General features: G+C 43.5%; 4 protein-coding genes across 4 annotated transcripts in view; 2 read left to right on the top strand and 2 right to left on the bottom strand.

Moving 5' to 3' along the window:
* The window catches only part of LOC126558142 (uncharacterized), a 459,948-nt gene that overhangs the window by 203,718 nt on the left and 228,966 nt on the right, over positions 1–27,264 (top strand). The window lies entirely within an intron of this gene.
* LOC126558359 (lachesin-like) overlaps positions 1–27,264 on the top strand; it is a 346,936-nt gene that overhangs the window by 130,923 nt on the left and 188,749 nt on the right. The window lies entirely within an intron of this gene.
* LOC126556783 (protein dispatched) overlaps positions 1–27,264 on the bottom strand; it is a 383,943-nt gene that overhangs the window by 287,320 nt on the left and 69,359 nt on the right. The window lies entirely within an intron of this gene.
* On the bottom strand, positions 674–25,754 carry LOC126556818 (cGMP-specific 3',5'-cyclic phosphodiesterase). Its single transcript, XM_050212337.1, has 13 exons — positions 25,166–25,754; positions 16,391–16,643; positions 15,321–15,566; positions 14,980–15,245; positions 12,233–12,334; positions 11,517–11,867; positions 11,191–11,434; positions 8,492–8,583; positions 7,504–7,827; positions 3,640–3,793; positions 3,305–3,464; positions 1,340–1,560; positions 674–1,268 (listed from the first exon to the last, which is right to left on the bottom strand). The coding sequence occupies exons 1-13, from the start codon at positions 25,748–25,750 to the stop codon at positions 760–762; spliced, it is 3,507 nt and encodes a 1,168-aa protein (XP_050068294.1). The 5' UTR covers positions 25,751–25,754; the 3' UTR covers positions 674–759.

Raw genomic sequence — 27,264 nt, 5'->3', positions numbered from 1 at the left:
GAAAAACGTTCTGAGTCGATGAAAGCTCGGTGAGCTTTTGTTTTCTCCCGCAAAGCTTCATTAATTCTGGCGGGAAACATGCAACAGTGCACACGGATGCTAACATTGATTTGTATTTGATTTTTGTTGTTGTTGTTTGCTTATCAATTTTCTCCACCAATTTTCATCTGCCGGTGGAAAAGTTTGTTGGACATACAAAAGGGGAAAAAATTGTAATCATGTTCACACGATTCCGTGGTGTTTTGTGGTGAGTTTCCTAAATTGACCGGTTAATTTTTCGCCCCCTTTCCCGTCACCTCTTTTCCTTCTCTCTCTCTCTTTCCAAAAAGTGTATCATTAGTACTAGTTTTTTTTCTTTTGTTTTGGTTGAGCATATAACTACGTGTAACTTTTTTTTTGTGTGTGTATGTAAATCCCTTTCAAATTGGAAAATGGACTATGAACAAACATTGAACTAACAGCCTTGTACGAACTCCGTGATGGAAGTTCGAATTGTGTATTTGGTTTGCTAATATAGTGGCCACAAAAGCGTTCTCCTGTTCTTTTCCCTCTTTTCACCTTTGGCATCGACAACTTCTAAACCAACGCTTGACTATCCCAATTCGGCATGTTTTCTTTCGCTACAACACGAAATATGCATACATCAACACAGTCAAAGGAGTTGCTTCGGTGACCATTTTAGACAGCATTCTCCTTGTCGGCAGTTGAACCACCACCGGAACTTCCAGCGTCATCCGACGAGTCGGTGTAAAACTTGGGTCACAACAGCATACAGAGTTTGGAGCGCTTCTTGACCGGTTTGGTGGGATGTTTCGGTGGCTGTGCGGTGGTACCGGTGCCATCCTGCAACTGTGAAGGCGGAAGTCCACTGCCCGGAGTCACTGGAACCGATTGGGAGGATTGATCGTTCGGGTGTTGCTGTTGCTGCTGTTGCAGATGCTGGTCAGTGGTTGCATGATCGGAGATCTCTCCGGGTGGTAAAGAATGATCTCCACCAAACGGTGTTGGTGTACCACCATCGTCTGCCCCACTCTTGGTACTGCCAGGCTGTGACACAATCGACGACGGACGCTCGTTACCGCCCGCGTTATGATGTACGGATTTGGAGAGCTTGTTGCGGACGGCCTTCCCAAGGGCACCTGTCTTCCGAAGACTGCTAAAGCGTGGCTTTCGTTCATGTACTGGTGTTGTTTCGGTTTTCTCCTCCGGATGGGCACAGTTGAGCGTTGTCACCGTGAACTCGATATCAGCCAACGGTTCCTTGCCAGCTGTTTAGAAAAATAGACACAAAACTTGTAACTTTTTTTTGCTTAAATTGAATCATCTCAGTCCCACTCACCAGCAAACTCCTCCACCGGCTTGTCGATCGTGTCGTGATCGATCCAGGTAAGCCCCATCTCCACCTTCTCGGCCAGATCATGCCAGTGCTGCCGATTGTCCAGCGTACCCTCGTACAGTGGGCTTATCCACGGGAACGCTTCCGTCAGCACCTTGTACAGCGGCAGACAGATGACGTCAATGAACCCAACCTGCATCTTGGGCAGCTCATCCTTACGCTCACTGTGTATATGGAGAGATAGAGCGATATTAAACAAAAAAAACCCTACAATAGACCGCAAAACACCCTAAAGAGCAATAAAACAAATAGAAGCAACGTGAATCAACGGCTCCGTCATCAGCACGGTGCCAGCTATGAACGTCATGGTGATGGATTTTATGATCACTGCGCTCGAGCGTCCAGGGTACCCTCCCATCGCTCTCAAGGACAACGCGTATCGATAGCATTATCGTCATGCTGCTCCCCTTTCCATACTCTCCCACGCCGCCTAAATCCGGTACCACGCCGCCCAAGGACATGGTCGGCACACGGCACTGGGATAAATTATCTCCCGGCGATTCTCTTGCAGTTAATTAAAGTTATGTGCCCGCTGGGACGCACGCATCGCCACGCTGACCCGGCGTCTTGTGGCCGTTAATATTTTACGTGCCTTACGTCCGCCGATGCCGATGGCGGCCCGGGACGGTGGTGTTGAAGCACGTAATTTGGTTACGTCCGGCATTGAGCTCCCAATCAATCGGTACACCGTGCGCCGTGCCCGAATTATTCTCATGATCCTATGATTGAAGGATGAAGCGAGCTTCGGGATGGTGTAATAAGCTCTTTTACGATTGGTGTACAGGGAATTCGTACTCACACGCAAGGCATACTATTTTTAGAGTGGTGGAGATCGTGAGGTTGAGCTGCAAGTTGCGAATAGTAACTAGTGTTGGGAGTGAAGTACGTGGAGGTTTGATAGAACTTAGTGGGCGTAATAAATAGTAAATATATGACTATAATTACGTGCTATTAGGGATTTGAATTCATTTTATAGATTGTGTGATCCTTTGACTTATTAATCAATCAAATATCGTCTTAGTGACTTGGTTTGAAAAAAAATTCCTCAGTGATTTGGTTGCACAAATCCGTACGTTTTTTTAACTACGCCTGTTGGGGATACAAATTTAAATAGTTCTAGAATATTAGATATCTCAAATAATTCAACATAAATCTCTAATATAAAAAATGATTCATAATGTAGATCTTCCGACTGATCCTAAAATCATCTCCTATAATAGAATTTTTATCACTTCAAATAAAACACACTCTCCCTCAAATTTATATTTGAAAGATACGAGTTTCAATATTTGTCACTATCAGTTCGTTTCCCCAAAAACACAAATCATAAGCCATTCGGATGAAACATTCACCCGACTCCAAATTCGATCCTTGCTCACCAGCGTTATAAATGTCGCCCCCGGGTTGGGTAAAAGCAGCACCCTCAGACGACTGCGTGTTGTTTTTTCCGGGCTGATTGTGTAAAGGATAAGGAAAGGCTTATTTTTCAATTACCGTTTAAGCCCCGCAGGAATATCCGCCAAAGTTTGGGCGCTACAGTTCGGGACGCCTGTTTTGTAATTGAAACTCCCCATCACCCAAAAGCCTCCGATTGTTCCGGTTGAGAAACAATGATAAAAATAACCTTCCAACAGCACAACACACATTGGCAAATCGGCACCAGCTCAGTCCAAGGCCGGGCCGGGTTGAGGATTGAATGCCTTTGCTCTACGGTGGTGGTTATAACTGTTTCATTAGCTTGGATTATTGGCCATACTTTATCAAACCAGTCCTCTTCCCGCCTATTCCCCTCCCCTTTCATTTTGTGGTTCCACCGCAGGGGTTGATCGGCAACAGCCTTTACCGGAATGGCCCAAAGTCGAAAGCAAAACACGACCTAGCGCAATCATAATGAAATAAACAAATTACCGATCCATCATCGCAACGGGTTGCTGATTGAGCTGTAGCTTCTCCAGATCGCCCTGGTCGAAAAACTCGTCCGCCACTAATTTGGCCACCCGGTGCTGCACCTCCCACGGTTTCGCAATGGCGCTCACATCACATGCCGTCATCATCATGCCACACAGGACTGGATTTGTTGTTCGGTTGGTGCCGTGATGGGGACGGAAAAATGGAAAGTAAAGAAAACAGTAAAAAAAAAAAAACGATCGCTTTATTAGTACCACATAAGTGAACCTAATAGCAAACCAGCTCGCGGCAGCGTGCGTCATGTTTGAAAGTAAAAACGAAAGCAGCTTACTTACTTTCCTTCTTCTCTTCGCTCTGCCAGTCAAACTCGCCGTTCTCGATCAGCTCCAGGAACTGGTTGCGCTTCTTGAAGTACATCGCCAGATCCGTCGACAAGATGGCCGTCTCAACGACCTTCATCACCGTGCGGAAGTCTTCCGGAGACAGTGCCTGCCATTAAACATTAAAAGCAAAACTCGTTACTCGATGTACTGCCAAGCAAGGTTTTTTTTTTTGGTTTGGAGCTTTTAGTTCAGTCAAGGAGTGACACGCGCAGTAAAAAAACGAAATGGAGAAAGAGGGTCTGTTTGATCCATCACTTCAAGATACGTCGGATCGTCTGTGACAGGTAAGGTAAAGATCGTGCCAGGTTGTGTTGGTTGTTGGTTGAATAATTAAAACCCTACTGCACGGGTCAATTGATAGAGTTTTTTGCGGGTTTTTGCGCCACTGGATGAATCCATCCCATCATAGTGAAAGCTGATGGGAAAAATGTTCATTAGGCCTATCGGTGTCATTTGGGTAGGTGTGAGACCTTCTTTTTATTTCCTTTCATGTACAGTCATCGGACATATTACACAAGTGTAGGGTAAATGAAGGAAGGAAAAAATAGGCCACAATGAAGAGAAGCGTAAGAGAATTCCATTTCGCACATTCTACGAAGAATAAAAAGTAAAAACAGCACAGTTGTGCTGTTTTTACTTTTTATTGAACGGGTGTATGATGTTTGAAAAGAATGCTTGGCAGCAAGTATTTCACAGTTTAGCGCAGACAAGATTGGCACTTTATTTGTAATGGGACATGATTAGCAATGTTAACTTGTAAAATTATTGTTTCATCGTCAAGATGTCAGGGAGTTGGAAATTATTATGACGCTGAGCCGTAACATTTAAATCTAAATTAAATAAAAATAAATAAACGTCACAGAGTCAACAACAGCAATGCATATTTTTCGTCGTTTTTTCTAACAATTAAAAGCAATGAAAATCGTTGATCAACTCATTTGCCTACATAATGGTGAAAATAAACTGTGTTTAAGTAGATTAACCGAAAATTTTTCTTGACAATACGGCCAGGCTGTTCTGCGTCGTAATAATTAAAAAAATCATCAAATTTGTTTCAATTGAATTATTGATACAGTTATCCGTCTCCTTCATTTGTGTGATTGGGTCACTAGAGCTGTGAGTAGTTGATCTAAAATCAGCAATTAAAAGTTGCGCTTGTCTAAGTTGTCGTTATGACCTGGAGGAGCTAATATGTTTATTTTATTACAAATAAACGGGGCGTCAATGATTCCTATGATAGTCTTATGGAAGAAGGCGCACTAAGCCATGGATGTGCTAAGATTTAACGACTCAAGACCATAAAGCATCCATCCAAACATCCAGTCCGGTACTTAGGACAAGTAACGTTACTTGCCCAAGGTAAACGAAAGAATTTTTTGTCGTAATTTTCAAATTATCATTTCTAGTCTAACTAAGGGGTCAGTGTAAGCGAAAATGCGCCAATCTTCATACGGGAGGACCGGGGCTCGAAGTGACCGTTAGTGACCGTTCCCCCGTTGTGAGGACTGACTACCCAACTACGTGGTATCGGCAAGTCTAGTAAGCCATTTTGATGGCCGGTGTGACCTTATGGTCGTTTAGCAAAGAAGAAGATAAACACGAACGACAAAACCAAGAACACGGAGAGCTTTAAAAATTGCCAATTCAAAATGCTTCTGAAAACTTAACTTGCTATCGATCATCACATTATCATCACGAGCTTCATTGCATCTGGAATCTACTATTCCAATCATCTACGTCAGTCAGCGCCAGTCTTCCTACGCCAGAACCAGGCATCAAATCTCTTCAGGACCGTTCGGCCGTAGTAGGACTGGATTTGGAAACTATAATTCTAAACACGAAAGCTTTTAAAAACTCCTTTTGGTGAATATATTTAGACTTTTACATTTTTACTATGCATGTGAGTATTATAAAGTGCTGTGTGAATTTTCCTCCACTTATAACACCTCATACACTTAAAAAGCATTTGAAAGAACACATATTTTTAATAAAAATTCACAAAACAGTTGCCAATGAAGGTTGTAAAAGAAAAAGCTATCAATTACAATAGCTCCACTAGAAAACTACTCATGCATGAGTGTTATCGTCTCACTGGCTTTTGCTTGTCTCCCTTCCTTTGCTGAAAACAAAGCCTCATAACTCCTTTCAACGCGATAAGAATGAGCCGGTGAATTGTGAAAGAAAAATGCACGGCACGCTTCTATTAGGTCTGGTAGTTTGCTTGCCACAATTCATTTGTCTTTTTAGCTAGTTTTTGCTGTATCCCCAAAGGTAAATAGTGTGTTTTCTCACACTCTCGTTCATTATGCAAGGCTCGCATAGTGCGCATTGTGTTTATACACTGTGCCTTGCAATTCTATAGAACAAAAGGCTACAAACAGTGCTACGAAACACGTAGTTTCATCCTTTTATTTTTCTTTCTTCATACTTGACGAGGGAATAAAAACACGGAAACCGAACCATCCTTTCATTCCTGCACAATACGGCACCATTGGAAGCAAAAAGGCTAGCGAGCCACTTATTTTTATCATCCACCATCAATCGTGTAGTTTCCTTCCTGGGAAGAAAATGTCATTGGTTTAAAACTCCAACCAACCAACAAACCATCCATCCTCAACGCTTGAGCTCGAGCTCAACGCTCGAGCTTTTACTCCCCGGCACTGGTCAATGAAGGATATGTTTTTCTCTCGAAATCTAACCGGAACTTTCCGGGGTTCTTTCCGGGAAAACAATGGGCAAGGCGATTTTGGCTACACTTTGCCAACAGCATCAATAATGGCATCCCAAGAAAGATACCATTTGGATCGGTGTTCCGGGGTTGTATGTGTGGCATCTCCATTTTGCCACCCGAATGTATTTTCAATTTTACGATCAAACTGCGTGCGAGCTTTTGAGACCGCAAAACGAAAAATAAAACACACACCCAGAGCGAGACCGATGGAATATGATATTTGATACCGCATTTTACCGCTTAGGATGGCAAATGCGATTCCCCCTAGCATTTAGACATCACTGCCCGGGTACGGAATGCGGGTCTGTCAGCTGTGTGCTGTCAGCAATTTGATACGAATTATATCGATTTTTGATCTGCTTGCCAAACTGTTTACCATTTCGGCATCTTTTTTTTATTTTTTTGTGGATCAAACCGAAAACCAGAAAAACGACAACCCCTAGCCCGGTTATGAAGGGCATGGTAGAATGACAAAATTTGAGAATAATAAATTATACTGCGTTCGGTGGTATTGGGGGAGGGGTGTCACAGAGGAAAAAAACTGCTTCCACCACACGCAGGTGCGTTTCGCAGTAAGAGATTAATAACCAATTGCGGTACTAAATTGTTGGCACATTTTGTTGCCAATCGACGATAACGAGCAGGATTCATATTCTAACGATGCGATCGATTGGCATTTGAATCGGTTCGATGAAGAAGCAGAAAAACAGCTTGAGTCAATAAGGGTTCTGTTCATCGCAGAGGAAACAAAAAGGAAAAAAAGGTCGCGTATTTTGGCAGAATTTTTTTTTCCCTATAAAATATGCATATAATTATGTGATTGCTGTACAAACATTCAGGATCAATATGCTTCTCATTTCGTTGGAAGAAAAACTTTAGAATACACGTGCATTGTTTAAGGTTTTCTGCAGGACTGAATGCTGTACAACGAGTTTTATCTTCTGATCCAATGCTGTAGGAATTCATCGAACTTCACCACTCGGGTTGAATGATTTGCATGTACAACAAAAAAAGGACCCGTCCATCGAACGCATTCGACAACCTACCCGGGAATCCTCTATCGCCCTTCCGAATAATCTACTCACCTGAAAAATGTTGTTACCCTCGGAGTTCAGTATCATCACGCACTGATCGAAATGGTGATGCTCCATCGTGCTCGTCGTGTACAGGATGGCCAGCGGACTGTCGGTCTTTGATTGGAATGCGTTGTTCGTGCCCCGGTGGTCGAGATCGTGGCAGAGGCACGCCACCAGCAGACCGAGAATTTCCAGATCCGTCATGAAGCGTTCCATCTTGCCGGTTTTCATCATCGCAAACATGGTCTGGGCCACGTTCAGTGCATGGCGCCAGTTGTGATACTTCACTGGACGGTAGTTCTTCCGCACGCTCAGTATCCAGCGGCATAGGACCTGCAAAAAAAAGCGCACCAAAAACCACAGCACACGCGTTACCATGTCACCGGTGTGGGTTAGTTGCGTTTTTGAACTTCATTCCGCTTCAAAGCCAGTTTTCGCCCGAAAAGCGGCTTACAGAACGCAAACGGTACAGGGCAAATGTAATTAAAACCAAACGAGGACAAGGCGAACGGTGCTAGAACAGTGGTAGTCATTTTGTTGGTATGCTGGTCAGTTTCATCACGTTCGATGTCGAAATCCTGATCAAGCAAATGGCATCGTAATGGAGAGAAGGGCAGGAAACAAAAACAAAAAAAAGTTTCCCTATCCTCATCACTAGCGTTCACTGAAATAAGATCCACTTTTCGGTGTCCTAACGAATGGAGATTTACGTCGTCTCTAATCAGCTTTCGAACGAGGTCGCGATGGGTGAGTCTCAACGCATCAAACTCTGACCCACCCATCCGTACGATGTGGACAGTGGAGAAGTAAGCTCGTAATCGTATTTTACCGTGGCACATAAATTTATGGCCCCTCCCCTAACCTTCCATTCTTTCCCATGTGTGTGCGTGTGGAAGTTAAAATGAATCCAAGCTTCGAACGATTGGATTTTCTCAGGCCTGATCTAACGCAAAGAACGCTAGTGGTTGGATTGGAACCCAATAAAACTGCCACTTACGTCGTATGGAATGTGAAATTGTTGAACCAGATTGCATTGTAGAAACATCCGCACCGCTGCCCGGCATGTATCATCGTCGTCGAGATCGAAGTCTTGGAAAGAGAAAAGGAAAAAAAGAGAGAGAGAGAGAGAGAGAGAGAGAGAGAAAAAAAAAAGAAATCGTTTTAAATGGCAGTATTGCACTACAAATGGCTCCCATTTCTTTGGGATCTGAAATGAGTAGTGGACATAGAAATTGGATGAATTTAAATAAGCTTAACGGTGATCCTGTGCCGCTTAAGTGTGTGTACGATCAGACGGAAGAGTTTTAGGAAGATTTAGAGTAGCATTGGAATTCTATTCTTATGAGATCTAATTTAAAGGATATTATAACCTTCTCGTGTCCTTGTCATCACAAGTGGTGTTGACAATACAGCGTCGAGCCGTATTGTCAAAATATTAAAAAATAAAGTAATGTCCTTGTGAGAAAAAAAATCATCTTAATTTTTTCTATGAACTTCAAAAGCGTTTTTTGGCGTTACAGTTGAAGGATAAATTCCAAATGCACCGATGTTTGCTAGTTGCTGTCCCGATTCAAAAGGGCAACAAGCATTATTATCATTACCAATTAATGTGTCTACCCAACAAGCTAAACCCCATGTAGCTTAATACCATACGTGGATTGAGTATTTCCTGAACAATGACCACAACTTTGAGCATTCTTGAAGAAACAAAGAACAAATAAATGTTTAATTCAAATTAAGCCACAATTCAACACACATAATCCAGCAACTCCCGCTGAAACTGTTCCATAATGACAAACAAAAGAGTGCTCAAAATAAAATAAAACTTCAAGCACTACGCTAAGCCGGTTAGCATTTGATCTCGCACGCCCCGTGGATATTAAAAAAGATAAAACAATATATCATATCCGCTAGAACAGAGCACTCGTAACAAAAAAAGAGAAGAAGGAAAGATTGTGTATATATTTATATACGACGTGACAGTTGCTTAGCATCTGTTCGCAGGACCACGTCGATAGCCTGTAGGCCGAGCTGTGCAGGTACTAGGTTTTATCATTCATTTTTCTTCCTGTACCCGTAGCTTATACCACGCACGCGGTGTCTCTGGCCAAATTCAGCTCGGTCACCAGAGACACGCAAAAGCCGTAGCAAACATCGATTCGGTTTGCACATTCGAATAGAAATTCAAACCTCGTCAAAGATTCGCCCACCCTCAACACTAGCCTTCGTTGGCATCTAGGAGGCAGTTGGTGGTGGTGGTGAGGAGGAGAATGGTTGGAGGGGGTTCACGTACCAAAAGCGATTCCGATAAAGAGAATGGTATAGGACTGAAGGATACGATAGGGCCTCATGAAAAATTCAGCACCGCCTAGTACTTGATGAATGTGTGATCGTGATTAAATTCCCTCCATACCAGTCTCTCATTGTTATGTTCGCGTGTTGAACGATATACTTCAGCTTCAAGTTGGAACATCTTTGCTTACGCCTTCACCTCCTTAACCTCCTCCTCCGAAAATCCTTTTACTGAGGCAAGAAGGGAATTATTTGGTTGCATCAACGCTGGTCTACTTCCGGCTAGCTTCATAAAACCGGCACGAATCTGTATGGTGGTAGCGTAACCGATAGCGAACGAAACTAGCTTCAAACAGATTCCACAAGCGTGCTAGTTCGGAAGGCAAGAACTCGTGGAATGGGAACCATGAGGAGCGCATTCACGCCCTTCCCCGTACTCATTCACTTGCTACTGATGCAAGAAGCCGTTTCGTGTTCTACACTTGTTCCGTTTTTCTGCACCGTTCCATTAATTATGCCAACCGCGCGAGAGAACGGTGCTAAAGGCTTGCCAGCCAATCTCAGCGTAAACCGATCCCAATAACAACATTGACCAGGGCGTGCAAGGACACCGGAAAGGGCGCACGGCGCAGGATAAACGACACGAGGAGAATATGTGCTTTTCCAATTAGCGTTGGATGTGGGCGCTAAAAATCCATTAACCCTAGAGCGCAAAGAGCATCGATCCTGGGGCATCACCAATCGTTCCATCCTGTTGCTGATGCTGTTGCATAGCTCACTGACATACACACAAATAAGCACCATACAACCAGCGAGCAATCAATCGAAACCGCTCACGGGAAAGCGTTCCGGAACGGTCGAACATTCATTCTCATTTGCGGAACATTTTAGTATTCCGTGTCGGTTGTGGATCGAGCTTTTCTTGACCCCAACCGTCCCGGGGCACGAGAAACTGATCTGAATAAAAGCAGCTACGCTTCCTTTGTGTCTCACTAATCTCCATTCGTATCATCAAACGGTCATTTTGTAAGCTGAACCATAAATGACCGCTGACCGAAACGAACCGAAACCGTCTTGATTGCGGTCCTCCAGCTTGGCCGCAGGTGACGTTGGTGAGGCGCCGGGCCCGAAACAATCGCATAAAATATTAATTTACATCATTTTGCAAGCTAACAGTACGATATAAATCCGATTTCCTTTCCGCCGAATTCGTTCGCTGCGTTTGGTCGTTTGATGAGATGGATGCTTGTTATTTGGAAGCGTTTTCCCTCGAAAAATACGGGATCAAGCTTTCCAGCAATCCAATTATTTCCCTCAAAGCAAACGATCAGTGTTGGAGCGTTGGTGCGAGAATTCCTGTGCCCAAAATGATAGTGTATCTGAAGCGGAACTCTCGGTACTTACCGATGAACTTAAAACTATACAGCTTGTACTCTTCGGCCGACTGGATGGTATCGTTGACCAGCTTGAGCGTCTGGTCCTGACTAGCGGTCGCATGGTACGATAAACATTCGAGTGCCACCTTCTGCTTGGCCATCAGCTTACAGGCACTCTCGTACATCTGCGTGTTGTGGATGCCGAGTCCGCAAAAGATGGCGAACGCCTCGAAGATGGAGATATCACAGTTGGTAAATTGTAGATCATTTTGCTGTTTGGGGAAGTAAAATAAAGAGCAAGGGAAGTTCTTTCATCAGAACGAGCGGTGCACCAACACCTTATTGATCACCTACCTTATTGATTAATTGAGCGACACCGATGACCGTCTTCTGGCCGTTGATGATCGGCATGCACAGTATCGATTTGACGCTGTGCGTTTCGTCGAACGTCGATGTGGTGGCAACGGTACCGTCCGCTGGTGGCGCCGGTTGTGGTACCGTTGCTCGCTGGCAGATTGGCTTATCCTTTAGCCATTCGAGCACATCGCTGATGTTTAACGTTTCACCGGTGGCAGCGACGTACTCCGCAATCTGTGCCAACATCGAACTGTTCAGATCGCTCACCGAAGGTCGCAGAATGTTGGCCGATGATTGATGACTGCTACCGAGCTCGAAAATCATCGTAAAGCGCGTCGAGATTGTGTTCTAGCCATGGTGTTTGTACAGAAAAAAGGGAAAAGATACGCTGTAGACACTTTACAAATCGTCTGATCGACGTATGAAATCGTAGTACAAATCCATCATTTTGCTCTTCTTCACTGGAAAAAAGCTTCCCTTTTGCGAGAGGATATTTAATATTTTATCATATTTTTATCTTCAAATGGTAGGCTTTCGCTTGCCTTGATTGTGTCTTGAGTTGATGGCGGAACGGATTTAAAAACTAAACCACAAAGAAAAGCCAAAAAATGCGATTTATTAAAAATGTTAGGAAAAAGGGAAAACTGGAAAAGCGAACGAACAAGCACAACGATGGAAATTACTACCGCTCGAGTGTTTGGCAAATGAATAACCTGGTGCTGGAGCACATCCTCCACGTCCACGTTGTGGCTGGTACGGCGTGAAACGGTTTGATGAGTCCTCTCCGGCCGTTCCAATATCCGCTCAAGGTGGTTCTGGGTTTAAGCGAATCGTTTGCATTACCGCCGAATCCCAGCATCCCGCACCGATCGTAGCATTGTTAGTTAAGACGGATATGGAAGCGAACGGATGCATGGAAAATTGAAAGGGAAACGATAAAAATCAGTGTAAATTGTAAAATATGAAACAGATTTTAATCTCGATGCTGATTACTATGCAGATCATATACGTGTACGGCGTGAGATCAAAGCGAATAGAATTGTATACCAATAGTGTGGTGCACGTGTGTTGCGTTCTGATGAAAGGAGCAATTTATTAACGACCAGGCGTCTCCATTTGCTGAAAGCTTTCCGTAATTAAATACCAAAACTCTTTTTTAATTTTTATTTTTATTTCATTAAAGAAAATTTAATTCTAGAAAATGTCTTGAACAATTTCATCGAGTTGAACACAAAAGTACAATTTAAAAATAACCGTTTTAAATGACCGATCAATCGGCGTTCGGTAATTGAAAGTAAAAATAATAATTATTTCCGATTCGTCGCTCTTAATTACGATTCGATTGCATATTACCCACGAAACAAAAATGCGTGAACAGCAGTATCATTCAACACGTGGAAGGATGTGAACGAAAGTTTTTTTTTTCGTATTGAATGTGTGGCCCTTTTTATCATTTTTATTACCACACAGTGCAAGCGCACGTCCGCTTGTTTAAGCCAGAGCGCAAGAGCGAGAGAAAAGTTTAGTGCACGCTTATCAATTTCCCCCTAAAATGAGATTTTATATCCTGCGGGCCCATGACGCAAACGATTTATTCAATCATGCTTAACCCACGCAGCGAAGGTATTGGGAAACGCCAGATGATGTAGATGTGATTTGATTTCCATCCGATTTATACACCGATAAGATAAGCGGCTGACTCAATGTGCTTGGTCATTTTAATTATACAGATTTCTAGTTTTCCATTGAACGTTATTTTTGATAAAACAAAAACCAATTAGAAATAAACCTACAGATAGAAGTATATTTGAATAACAATTTACGATGGTAATATTCAATACTAAGTAATGATTTGTGTACAGTAGACAAATTATTTGGATAGTCCGTTCGAAAAACTAACATAAAAAATAGTTCCCGAAAGAATATCGGTTATCGATGACACTACCAAAATAATGTAAAGACTAATTTACGAGACTCTAGCTAGTTGCGTGATGTCCCAATGCTCATATTTTATTCGTTCAATGTAGCGTTTACGTGCCACTGTATTCTACACTCGGGACCTATGCAACTCCCATAGCGTGACACTGTGCCCAGAAGGTGCTTCTGATAATGCCCCATTCGAAAACACCGGCCCATTTGTCCGGACTGCTGTCAGCACAATCAATATAAATAATTCTCCCAACCGGTTTCATGAAACGCCCAACACCGTGGTCTTAAAGTTGGTCAGTTTATTTTGCTAGGTTCACAGTTTCTAAACCTCCACCACTTACAGAAAATAAGCCAGATAGGGAGTAGCCTTTCCGTCCAAATTTCTCTCAGTTTCCCTTCTCCTCAAGCCAAATGACCTGTTTCGTGCCAGCTGACCACCTTCACAAACGAAAATGTGGCTGTGTCTGTGTGTGTGTATGTGTGTTTGGGTGGATTTCATTAGTTCGTGCACGGAAAAGCATGTTATAGAGTGTGCGTTATCAGATCCTTCGGACGATGGTTCCCGAAAAAACACGGGAATCTCTAATTAACAAAAGGGCCTATCGAGCTCGCCCTCGCAGCTTTCGTTCTCTGTCTCTTCTTATCTACCTGTTTCTTTTCCCTGCACTGGGAATGTTTTTGCTAGCCCCAGAGTAAAGAGAAACGGTGCACGTCAGCAACCCCAGCACACTCCCTTCAATAATCAACATTGCGATGCGTACGTACGTGACTACCGGTGCGTTTTATCGTTTACCAAACAACACATTTCTTCTCGAAAAGGAGCAACAAAAAACCATGATATGTTTGTGTGATTACCTTACGTGAGTATAGGTGTATGCGTATGTGAATACAAGGCCCATACCAAAAGGTCTAAACTATCTATCGTGCTTACGTGCGTTTTATCAATTTGTCACATTTGCTTTCCGGTCTGGTTGCTCAATTTCGCAGTGCTGTACTTTGCTAATCGTGTTTGGTCAGGTGTTTTTTGTTAAGTGCTAGTTTGCCACATATATGGCCACCCTTGTGCAGTACCACCGTGCTTTCCTGTTTCGCTATTATGCGCCAAGCGTGCTATAGCAGTGACGTTCCTCTGACAGCTGTCAAAATTTGATCGCAAAAAGCTCTGTACTCGATGTTTGATCGATGGGTTTTGAACGTGCCTGTGTAGCAGCGGCAGCAGTACACACGCAACAAAGAAAGTATTTACACGCAGTGTAACAATAACGACATTGGTGGATTCATACTTTTTAAGCAGCGGTTACCTTCAACGTGTTTCGATTACAGTCGTCATCTAAACATGCACACTTGAATTTGCAGAAAACCATTCAGATAGAGAGAGAAAGAGAGCGAGGGTTTGTTGTAATAGGCAAGCCAAGTACGCGAAAACGAAGCGAATGTTAAACGAATTCAGAAGGTAAGTACCATGCATTGCACTGTTACGCCATTGTCAAGTGGAATGATTTGCGCTGAAACATTGCGCCCGTACACTTACCGCTTCACCACAGTCTAGATCGAGCAGAAAGACCGCACACCGTTCACATTTGAGCAGCTCCCGTGCCTCGGTCATAATCTTCGTTACCAAGCACTCCAGGTTGTTCTGCTCGGAGAAGATGTTCCGGGCTAGATTGAGCAGTATCTGGTTGCGTCGGTACTCCTGGACGGACATTTCAAAGAGCTGTGCGTTCTGGATGCCTATACCGCAGAACGTTAGATAGCGGCGAAATATTTCCACATCACGCTCGGTAAACTCGGGTGAACCTGTGTGAGTGTGCGGTAAAATAGAATAGTATCAACCTTGGGACAGCATTTGCCAAAAACCCCTACCCAGCCTACCGTTGGTTTTGTTAATGATTTGCGCCACTCCGATCACCTGCCCCTCGTAGTTGCAGATCGGCATGGACAGGATGATGTTCGTTTTGTAGCCGGTCTTCTGGTCAATTTCGCTGTTGAAACGTGGATCCTTGTACGCTTCCTTGATGTTGATGGTTTCGTTCGTTTGTGCAACCGTACCGGCGATTCCGACGCCAAACGGAATGATGATTTCGTCCTGTTTTGCACGTCGGACTGCTTCGTCCAAAGCTATAAAGTTTCGTTTAAGTGTGGCAGTAAAATAAGCATGATGAACATTTTTAAATTCTGTTCAAGATAGTCTGACATTCCTGCAGAAAAGTTTAAATTTCTTGAACTGATAATTAATGTATGAAAATAACAGTTATTTTTATAGAAATAATATTTGTTTTGGAATGTTCAGCCCTACTACTGCTCTCAATATACCTTTTTAAGTTTGATATTGAATATGGAATGAAATTTCTCGAAGTGATTTTAAGTTCTTCATTTTTCATGGGACTAGAATCCGGTTTTCCCTTTACTGCCTCCTTTAACTTCTATGAAGAATGTTGACTGTTTTGTAGCATGTTCTTTTGATATAGCATATTTAAACACTTACGAAATAAGTCTAGCCTCTTATAATACTTCTTAAAAGTAAGAAGCTTTTAGAGTTTGTTCAAGTTCTTCCAAGATTTTAAGAACTTTAAGATTGTTATCAAAACAAATAAAAGACATCGTTGCTATGTAAAGCTTGTGACTTTCTGCAGACAAATTCCTATAATGACACACATTCAACTTAAGTAAATTGATTTTGATGATTCACATAAATCTTCACGAATCATTCCACACACTAAATCATAATATCAGCACGTCCTGAACAGCTTCAAAGCCACAACTTCCCAGGCAGAACAGTTCTGAAATGTGAAACCTTCTCGTGCCTGACAAAGGATTCGTCCATTCTCGGCAGATTGATGTCCCGTGCCAGTCAACGCCAGATAGTGCCCGGATTCACCAGTGCCGATCGTGCACCCAACGCCCTTCGCACACCTAATGGGGTGCCATCAATTAGTACTTACGTGTGTTTTGCGTTACGTCGAACAGCTTGGCGACCAGATATTTCCCCGAGGGTGGCCCATTGACGAGAAACAGCGAGCCACGGTCGGCATGCGTCAGTAGGCCCACGTTGACCAGAATCTTGTGACACAGCACGTCGATGTCGAGCTCGTTGGCCACGTCCCGTATCAGCTCCATGAACAGTTCGCCCTCGTCCAGGTCGGCCAGGTGGCTGCGGTTGGAGATGGAGCTCCGGGAGGTCGGCGAACGACATTTCTGCGAAAACGAAAGCGAAACAACATCAGTAAGCAAACGACCAGCCATAACTACTCTAGACATTACGTCAGCCCCTGGGCCGCCCGCCCGTTCCCGGTGCTCCCCGCACACCCGCAAATCGATGAATTGGCAAAGTTGGTCCCCACTGGAGCGGTGTCGATGATGATGCCGGGAAGCATGAAGACACCATTAGTATTCATCGTTGGTTGCATTTTAAATGACGCTCGGCTGTCAGCCCGTCAGCACGAGGCAGCCAGTGTCAGTAAATCGGTTAAAGTTCCTCTGCCCCAGTCAAGTTCACTGCTCGTCAGCACGGATGGAGGCGTGGCGCTCAACAGATTACACCTTCACACCTTGCTCACGCATCGGCCCGTTAACAATGCGGTTTGGAATGTGGTGAGTTTATTTTTTGTTTATTTATTTATGTAAGTGTGTGTGTGTGTTGAGATGGTTTTTGTTTTGCTTTCGTGAAATCGTATTCCCTTCCAGCCAATTCACCAAAGCCAGCTCAACGTGGTCGGAGTTAGGGCAACGCGGTGAGGCTTCTCGGGGAAACACCTTAAACCGGCTTTAAACCATCCACAATGGCAATAAAACGGTGACGTTTGATGTTTGTCCTGCCCATGTTTCGTAAGCCTTTTCAGCCCTGGCACGGTAATCGACCGAAGCGAAGCCAGAGTTTCTGCCGTTAGGGAAACGAAATGAATGTTGTTCATGAATAAAACAAATCGTTCCCTCGGCGGCTAAGGAAAACACTTTCCTTACAGTGGTTCCTTATAGCTTCTTGCCACAGCACAACGGTCCCGGTACAAGCGTCTGTGTTCGTTTATTAATTTGGTACTTTGGTTCGGGTTTTGCGGTCCGGTCCAGCTCTCGGTACGATCATTCGCTTAACCATCGAAACCGAACACTCAACCCGCTCGGAATGGTTGAGCTTGTTAGCATTGGAGTGGATTGCGGAAAGGAACTTATTGGCCTAACGGCGTGCTCACATGTAATGTTATTCTTACGCTCACTTACTTTCGTCTGGACAAAGTGCCAGATGATTGATGTTGGTACAGTGGGTTGGAATTTTGGTTTTCCATAATTTTTTTTTTTTTTAATAGACAAATGGAGGGCAACCTTTTTTTCAACATGATAAGGGCTTTTAGAGAGCAAAATTTTAAAGCGATTAAAATAAGTATCGTTTCCTTGTTTTTTCTTTTTTTTTGGGTACAGTACAGTATTCACTTCCATGAATAAAAGTATTCTGAAAGTTTAGCTAAGAGTAATTGCTTTCGAAGAACAGAAAGTTCTGAATATTACCAAATGCTATCCATGATACTAGAAGGAATGCTTAGCTCTACCTACCTGCTATCATGATATTTGACCCTCTGACATTCATTATAAAATTTTAAGCCGCTCTATAGCATAGTGGTGGAGGCGTCATTTGCTCAGCAGAGGTTTGTATCTCATCCAGACCACCTCCTCGTACGGAGCACTGTCCATTCGATGTTGAGGTAATTCAAGCCACAGACACCTGAAATGCTAGGCCAAAACGTTTCGAGGTTATGGTGCCAAAGAAGATAAAGATAACTGATCTAATTGCACTATTCTGTAACCGTGGCATCTTTGGTATTCGTAGACAAAATTCCAGAAGCATCATGATTAAAATTAAAATCAAAATTCAAAGTTCTTTACGATTCATTAGTAGTTTGTCTTGAGCTTACACATTCTCACATCTCAATTTGAGAATCAAATATTTGCTCTTCTGCGTGTGTGAGAAATAAATGTTCGAATTTAGTTAAAATGTATTATTACTAAGTTGTAACTTAAAATTGTTTCAAAACATCATGCTATTAGAGATAATGATTAAATCAATATAATATTTGTTAAGTAAAGAAAACTCATAATTTTTTATCACAAAAAATATGTCATGGACAGAGCTTATACAACTTGCAAATCATTGTTATTGCTCGTGATTTATTAATGATAAACAGCAGCTCAAGTTTTAAACAAACATTTTGAAAGCAATCCCTAACACAATGACACCCGCTATTAAAGAACCCTAAAACCTGTTGTCACGGATGGATAAAAATGGCTAAGCCTTCCTATTCCGGCCGGCTATTATCAGGTACGTCTAACGATCTGCGAATGCGAAGCACGGGGAGCAGAAGCGCAAATGTTTACCAAACTGGAAGTTGTCGAATAATTAGCGCTAAACGCTGCAGCTCATTAACATTTCCACACCGGAAACTCGCCGGTGTGACTTTCACCGTACACACGTTCGTAAGGTTGCTGTTGCTGTTTCACGCCTGCCCACCTGCCCATTAACCACCACCTTCACACAAATACATGCATACATGCGCAGGCTCACGTAAATAGCTTCCCGGGCAGTCCGGGAATAGTTAGTTGCACGGCGGGACAAGCGAGCTAGAATTACAAATTGTCTCCAGTCTTTACCATTCTTTTCACCATCGCCAGCTACTTCCTTTACTTCCGTCCGAGGTAAATCTAGGTCACTAGGAAGTGGTTAAGCAAACACGGGTCCAGCAGGCAAGCGTGTGCGCGCGTGTTAAATGGAATGGTGCCAAATGACGCGGCACGTTCACACCAACAAGCTTCTGCTTGGGCTGGGCTCAGACACAAGCTCGGGTTGAGTCCGCTGGCCGTCAATTACCTCGTGTTGTTGCGTGTGTTGTGATGAGGTGACGGACCCATACAACAAGCAAAACAAAGCTTTCCTGTTCCTTCTTTTGTTTCGCCCTTTTTGCTTTCGTGATTCCCATTGGCAGGCAGAAATGATGGAACGAAACAAGCTACACGTCCTTGACGTTGGCATCTTACAAACAGAGGAAGAAAAGGTTTTGGCTCTTTTCTGCAGCGTCCCGAAGGTACATTGTCTTGGTCGTGTTGGTTGAGTGCCCGCACAGTGACGCTGTAAGCACACCGGCACAAGTGTCATCTATCACGCTGCACCTACACAGACACACTCACGCGTCACACAGTGTGGTCAAGGGGCTCTCCAGAGTGGCTCCCTGAACCAGAATGTCATAGTGTCGCCAGTATCTGTAACGAGCCACCCAGCGAGCGGCAAAATTCTTTATCTATGCTTTCGTTCTTTCCTCATGTCTAGTGTTGGGCGCCTCCATCGTGGTGCGTACCGTGCGACCAATACTACCAACGCTGTAATCCGAAGCGTACCCTTGGGACGGAATCGAACGAATTGCGAGCGAGTGTGGTTGTGGAACGATATTGTGTTGTTGTTGTTTGGAACGTTCTGGTTTGTTTCGTTTCGTACGAACGAGAAACAGAGTATTTACTACGCCACATGATTTCAGGGTTCGGTAGGGTTAAGGAGGAGGGGGGGGGAAGAAGAGTAGAAAAGGGGAGAAGGATAAATACCAGACACACTGTCTAACCTTCCTTCGTAAATCAGGAACGTGATTGGGTTACCAGAGCAATGACTGGTATGTGAAGATTTGCGTGTTTTCCTTTCCATTTATTCCATCCTAGTTTTTCCTTTCCAAGCTGGAAATTCATAGTTTTATGCTAAACGATTTGAATAATGGTTGAGAAAGTATGTGAGAAAATACATGAAAGCATCTTATCTGCCATTTTAGATCAATAATATATCCTTTTGTATTGCATTTGAATAATGTTTCTATAAATTTAAGAAAGAAAAAGGATTCAAAAGGCTAGTTAATTTTCATTGAACACTGTCTGAACTTAATATATTTCCACGGCTTATTCCAATTATTGAACCACTTCATAAACTTCATTTCTGTTGCGAATTGTACCCATATTTTTTAATTCAACTTGATACGTCAAAAATTATATGCAGAAACCCCCATGACCATGTGAAAACCTGGCATAGTACAACAATCAACCAAACTCCCTACAGCGGCTTCCAATTGTCCGGAAATCCATTCGATCACACCAGCACGCGTTCCAACGCACGGCATGTCTTCAGCTAAAATAATTTAATTTAATTTATGGCCCAACTTTCCTCGCCTTGCGTGCGTTTATCGAGCGCCCGAAACCGAACACGAGCACCGGAAAAGCGTTGAAACGTTGGGTACAGGGCCATGCACAGCATCGATTAAAACTCGGTAACAACCTCCCTGGCCGGCTGCCGGTACGTGTTAGAGCCAAACTTTCACCAGCAGCCCGAACAAAGCACGGTTTCGCTTTGCCCGAGCGGTTATTGTCTGCCATCCAAGAACAAGTTCTTACTGTGCACCGTTTACCCACATCGTGTGTACCGTGTGGTTCGAGACCGTTCACTTCAAGTCACTTTAGAGTTTCTTAGAAACGGTGTGGTTTGTTGGAGATTAATCAGTGTGAAGTGGTTTAAGTCGAACGTCGGCGTCGGCATCGCTACGGGAGTGCTGTTTCGCATTGCAGATTGTTCACTCACGATTGAACTTTTGTGCTTAGTTTCGTGAATGCAACGGTGCATTGTTTGCTGCTTTAACTTATGTTAAATAGCAACTTAATTTGCTTATTGAAGCTGCTTTCAAATAATTTCTTTGGATTGATTCGTTTTTTGTACGGTAGCATTCACGGCAAGTGCTACATTCAACATTAAATTTACACAAATATCTCGGTTTCCCCCATGTTTGAGCGCTTTGTTTGTAGATAACATTTTACAAGCTTTAAGCTTATTCTTTCAAAGTAATTCAAAGAAATAGAAGAATAAATTATTGCACAAAATGTAGCGCACCAGCGTAACGAACTAGCTCCCCCAAAAAAGAAGCGATTGTCGGATGAAAAATCTCATAAAAAACTTACTTTTCATCGCTTCTGCTAATGCATGCGACCAGCGTTGTACTGTGACCACCGAGTACATCTTGCTCCTTTCCATCCGCGACGGTGCACGGTGTCTATAACGAGCAAAATTGACTTGCTTCCACTCGCTTCCTTTCGGTGGGTAACATTCTTTTTTCCTGTGTGCTTTTTCACAATTTTACATTTTGCTGCCGTTTGCAAGGGGGATGGATTTATGTCCAGCATGTTTCTTTATGCTGCCTGATGCCTTTCGCTAACGTTTTCCTACCAGCACCAGTACCAGTGGTGCGGTAGCTTCTCGGCGTGGCTTTGATTTACGGCACCGTAGCTTCCACTTTACGCTACAGATTCGTGAACAGCTTCTGCTCCTCCCGAAAAGCACACCCAAAAGCAATCAACGCTACCTTCACGTTGTGTCCTTCACGAGTCGCCACTGTGAGCCATTTTGTTCGCTTTTAATTCATTTTAAGTACATTTTTCTTTAACAACCGCGCACAGAGCATCGGTAAGATTTATATCATTCCCGTGCTGGTTCTGCTCGTTCTGTTTTGAATGCTACCACGAGATGGCAAAAGGCGAACCATTTGCGACTAAATAGTTGACCGTAAATAGATGGCCAGTGCTTCTATCGTCTATCTATCATCGGTTGACGTGCTTTTTTTTATTGCTGTGGTGCTCAGTGCAGCTATTCTGAGCGCACTATTATTATCGCAGTTTTATTATCACCTCTCGGGAGGGGGATTGCAAAGGCTTTTTTCTAGCGAAAGGACAATTTAATTACCAACACTATTGTGTGCAGCTTGAAGCGTAAACTACACCAAGAAGAATGTTCGCGGATCTTGTTCGAAGTGAGTGAGTAAAACAAACTACAGAAAGAAAAAAAAACCAGCTATAAATCATCATCTCTTCAGAAGGACAACAGGAGTCGGTCGGTCGGTGTATAAGGAAAGCTAAGCCATCGGCTCTGGCGGTGTGGCTCATAAATCTCATTTAAAACTTTTCGTCCAATAAATTAAATCACCTACCCCGTTTGCAGTCGCTCAAACGGTGAGTTCAGATACCGAAAGGCAAACATCAGTACCCAACGGGTAATGCCGGTACCGTTTCCGTGTGGGTTGGAGGATAATTAAGCTGGGACTACTAGGCCGTAGCCAGCAGCAGTTTGACCAGCAGACAATTAAAAATGAACAAGGAGCTGGAATCACTTGAGACAAAAATTTGATGAAGTCACTGCATTAAAAGAAAATTCGTACCATATGGCCAGGAAAGGAACTGTCCCGAATGCGCTACGTTTGCTAATGCTCCAGTACGTCTGTAAACATTTTATTCCTGCTTGTTGGCGTTGAAATGATTTTATTTTTCAAGAAGCGTAAGGGAATTGTTAACCAACTGTAATGTCACCCTGAATGACACGTACCTGCCACTCAGTCGTGACATGCTATCGACGCATCTTTACTGCAAAACGGCTACAGGTGCAACCGTAAACACTGTCGGTCCTTGACCACCGACAACCCGCCAGGGTAACCGGAACCGAGATTTATTTAACTCAATCGTGCCATCGTGCCGTCCGGTCCAGCATCGTCATCCACTTGGTTTACCGAGGTAAAACACCGACAACTAGGTTATGGTTATTTCCTACTGCGAATCATTCCATCTCGTGTGCTCTAGATAGTCGCCTTCAGTGAGCCCGTCACACAAACTGACAACCGGTGTGTTTGTCCACTGTATATTCCACCCGTTTGGTACGGGACGACATTTCAATCGATGAATTTATGCAGCCACAACTCGGTCTCAGTTCAAAACTCATCCTTTCGGTGCGCTCGGTGTTCTCGGAACTGTGTTTCCGCCGACTGTTTGCCTGCTGTGGTTTGAGCGGCACTGAAACAAGCTCAACTGGGCTTACAGCAGGGTTTTGCAACGATGCAAAACCACGGGAAGCATAACAGTACTGTTTAAAAAAAATAACTCCCACACACATACACATACCGGTGCACACAAACATTGACATAGGCCGTAAGCGTTAAATCCTTACCGGTCGATAGGCGATGAAGGTTTCGCTTTATTTCCCAGCTCACCTTTGTTTCTCTTCAATGCGTCGAAATACAGAAACACAGAAGCCTACATCGTTACTGGGACGAGCGACGTAAAAGGAGCGAACGAAAGAGAGCGTAATAACACCCACGCAATGCTTTTATGTATCTTGTTTTTCATTTCATCGGAAGTAAAGGTTTATTGGATTTCGATCATCAAATATTAACGCATACAATTGATTGTTGCTTTTTCTATTAAGCCGTTAAGGCTACCGCAAAAAAATATATTGGATTAAAATGTAGCTAACGCTGCATTGTCTATAAATTCAATTTGAATTTGATTGTTAAGTAGCCATCAGCGGAAAAAGAAGTTAAATAGATAAAATGCTTTGGAAATTTTAATATAAACTCCTACAAAAAGAACACCAGGCGTCTCCATCACGTTGCAAAATCAAGCATATTTCTCCACTCGTGGTGTAACAACCAGATTTTTTTAACTACGATACAATTCAAGATGATTTTGTAAATTTTCTTCATAAGAGACATAAGAGACATTTTCTTATTTTCAAGTTTCAACTCTGAAGATAGTACCGAGGGTCTCCATTTTAGCATAGGTTCTAAAATAAAAGCACATTTGTGAGGAAATGTTGCTCATAACCATTCATTACATTAAGGTACAAAAAGAGAAAAGGAATAATTTGAAGCATAATCGTTTGTTTTCCTTTCAGCCTTAAAATTCTAACGAAAGTACCATGTGTCTCAATCAAAGTAAAGTTTCTTGCAACAACAACAACAAAAACCTGCTCGATTCGCAATAAAAAGATAATCATAAAAGTGAAAGACAAACGTTCCCAAACGCTCATGGATCTGAGCCGTTGTAACATTGTTTTTTTTTGCGTGTTTGATTATCATTAAAATGCTTTCTACAGTCAAACGCAGCTAAGCAACTTTGCCCCATTTAATTCCCAAACGGTAATGACGTCAATGACACTTTGCTTCACAAACATTTTCAAATACCGCTTCACCCAGCAGCTAGCAAAGCCCAATCCTAAAGTACCCGCTCCATTACGAACCATTTCAAACGGACAAATAAACGCCGACCGAGAACCGGTATTGTTTTATCCTGCCCGCCTCGAGAGCAGTGCAGGATGGGGGGGGGGGGGGGGGGGGGGGAACTCTCACCATTACGCCACCCACATTACCTTAGCAATCTTAGCGGAAGCAGTAGTTTTCGTAATTTGTCCACTGGCGGCACTAAGCTAGCCTGCCGGCCGAGACGGAACGGCCAATTAGACGATTAAACTTTACGAGTTCCATTTCCATCCGCGTGCCCACCATAATAATAGCCATAATTAACCCTCGCTTTGCGCGCCCGGCCGTGTTCCCTAATGAAGCGAACACTGTCAACAAGTAGCACCTGGGGTCGCACCCTGCCCGACACTGAGCATGACAAAATGCATTCAATTAATCTGCATAATGATACCAGAACCCGGAGTATCCTCACCGTTGCCGTTGGGAACGATAAATTATCATTAGTACCATCTGCATTGAGGGTTGCGAAAGTTGGGTCCGTTTCTGGTTGATGGAGCAAAATATTTTTGTTCGCTTTTTTTGGGATATTTTCGACAATTCTGAGCGAAAAGGTCCACGCTCTATCCTCTACCACCACGGTGCAAATGTATGATGTAGCGTATGTTACGCGTGTGCAGATTCTCAACTCACCTTTACCGGAGAAGATGCAAGCCATTGCTGGAACAGGTCCGAAGTGACCGACGCACGATGGGGCGATTTCGGTGACTTGGAGCTGTCCCCCGTGGTAATTGACTGCAGTTTGGCAACGACATCGTTCGGTGCACGTTCGCGAAACCAACGTTCGATGGCGGCTGAGTGTTCCTCAAAGAATGCACCTACCTCGTCCAGCTCCTCGAGCGAGCAGAGCGAATCGGGCGGCACGGACCGGTGCGATGGAGACAGATGATGATGGGTGGGCGACTGGGACATGCTCGAGCGCGACGTATTCGGGGACAGCAAGTTGCCATCGTCCGTCGAAGGTCGGGAACTGCTACGCATTAGGGTGCAATTAGCACTCTCGCCATTTTCGGCCGGACTCGATGGTCTCGGTGATGCTAGCTTCGGCACGGTACAGGAACTATTGCCATTGTCATTTTGGTTGCCATTATTGTTGATGGGCTGTTCCGGTGCATCGCACGGTGGTGGTGGTTGAACGTCATGACCATCAATACCGTTGCTGGTGTCGGCTCGACTACCGTTCTTCTGCGGCCAATCAAGTGTCTCTGTGGACTCCATAACGCAAGCGGGCAATCACAGGGCGTACTGATGGCTTGATGCGTATCTTACCGTAGGTTTACGCGTATGTATTTGTTATGCTGCCTAAATAATAGGCCGGACGGTAACTATTACATCCGCCTGCGCGGATGCTAACGTGTCTCCATGTACCATACCGTGCGACACGCCAAATCGTCGTTTAATTATTCACATTACACTAGTGCCACCTTTCCCTAGCATACATTAACAAAAATACACTCACTTTCCCTTTTTCCCTATCACACACATACAAACACACTTAAACACGACGAACGTTGACACGAATCCTATTGTTTCCTTTTGGCGAAATATTCGCCTGCCCTGCAGTTCACCTGGAACGTACGATAGGAGCGTAATCAAATAGTATTTTAGCGCCAATTAAGATGTCGAGGTAAATCCCTGCTAGCAGCGCCCGTGAATATGGCGCCTGCTGCTAAACCTGTAAGCGAAGAAACAGAAAGAAAGAGAAGAAATTGTTAAGAAAAAATATACTGATTGAAAGCGCTCAACGACCATTGCCATAGCGAACGTACTGAAAGAAACAAACAGAAACTGGGTTGAGAGAGATGGTAAAAAAATGAAAACAAACCCTCGAAAAGATATTGACCAAAGGGAGCCACTATTACGCTCCCTGTCCTGTTTGAAAGAGCGAAAGGTAATCTGCTTGTTGAGCAACGGTATGAGCGTTAAACCCGAAGGCATTATGAAGATAAGCATTATGGATTCACTTTTTTGCGTGTTAGATGTTCTAGGTAGATTAAGGGAAAAGAATATTAGGTTCTATTATTGTATACAGTCTTACGACTTTATGCTGAAAAGATCTCTTGAACTGTGTTGTTAGGCGTGGTAGTTAAACAGAAACAACATCTTATTTTTCGCTGAGCTGCTAAATATAATTCAAGCAGAATGGAGACTCACCCTCAATTCTTATCATAATTTCATGTAGAGTAACTCTACTTTAAATGGTTTCGTTTCAGTAAAAAAAATATTAAAGATTTATTTATAAAAATCAGCATTGCAAAGACACCAGCAAATCACAGCCACAGTACCATATTTTGCTTCTCCCGTTAGCACTCACATTTAAACTCTAACGCAAGCAAAACGAGAACAAGCAACCGGAAACGGGAAACGCTTCTTTTAGCCATCAATCTCGTCCTGACTGCGTACCCCTTGCACCAAATCCTTCCGGCGTTCCCCCTAGTGGACTTCTATCGTGTGATTCTTTCGTTCATGCAGGAGGAAAAATAGCGCACTCGTAAGCTGCCCGACCGAACGAGCGATTCCGAACGATCGAAGAAAGATTGTGCTCATTAAAGCTTAAAACTCCATCTTCCAGTGACCGTCGAGCGTCGTGTTCGAAGGATCACTCGATGGCATCACACTGCCAAAGGACCGTTACCGTCCTTGTTTGCGCTCGCTTTCGCAAGCACAAAAACTAATAGCATCGATCTTAGGAAAGAAACTGAAAGGAAACATCAGAAAGGAAAATCAAAAAC

Source organism: Anopheles maculipalpis, chromosome 2RL (assembly GCF_943734695.1).
Source record: "Anopheles maculipalpis chromosome 2RL, idAnoMacuDA_375_x, whole genome shotgun sequence".
NCBI lineage: Eukaryota > Metazoa > Arthropoda > Insecta > Diptera > Culicidae > Anopheles > Anopheles maculipalpis.
Note: the sequence above shows the minus strand (reverse complement) of the source record. Positions and strands in the feature narration are given on the sequence as shown.

Bases quoted from the DNA above. Each gene is read 5' to 3' on its own strand.
- LOC126556818 (XM_050212337.1), bottom strand. From the start codon at position 25,750: ATGGAGTCCACAGAGACACTTGATTGGCCGCAGAAGAACGGTAGTCGA. The intron at 3,794-7,503 runs GTGAGTAGATTA...GTTTAATGGCAG, and splicing joins AGGGTAACAACATTTTTCAG to GCACTGTCTCCGGAAGACTT. The intron at 1,561-3,304 runs GTAATTTGTTTA...CCATATACACAG, and splicing joins CCCGTTGCGATGATGGATCG to TGAGCGTAAGGATGAGCTGC.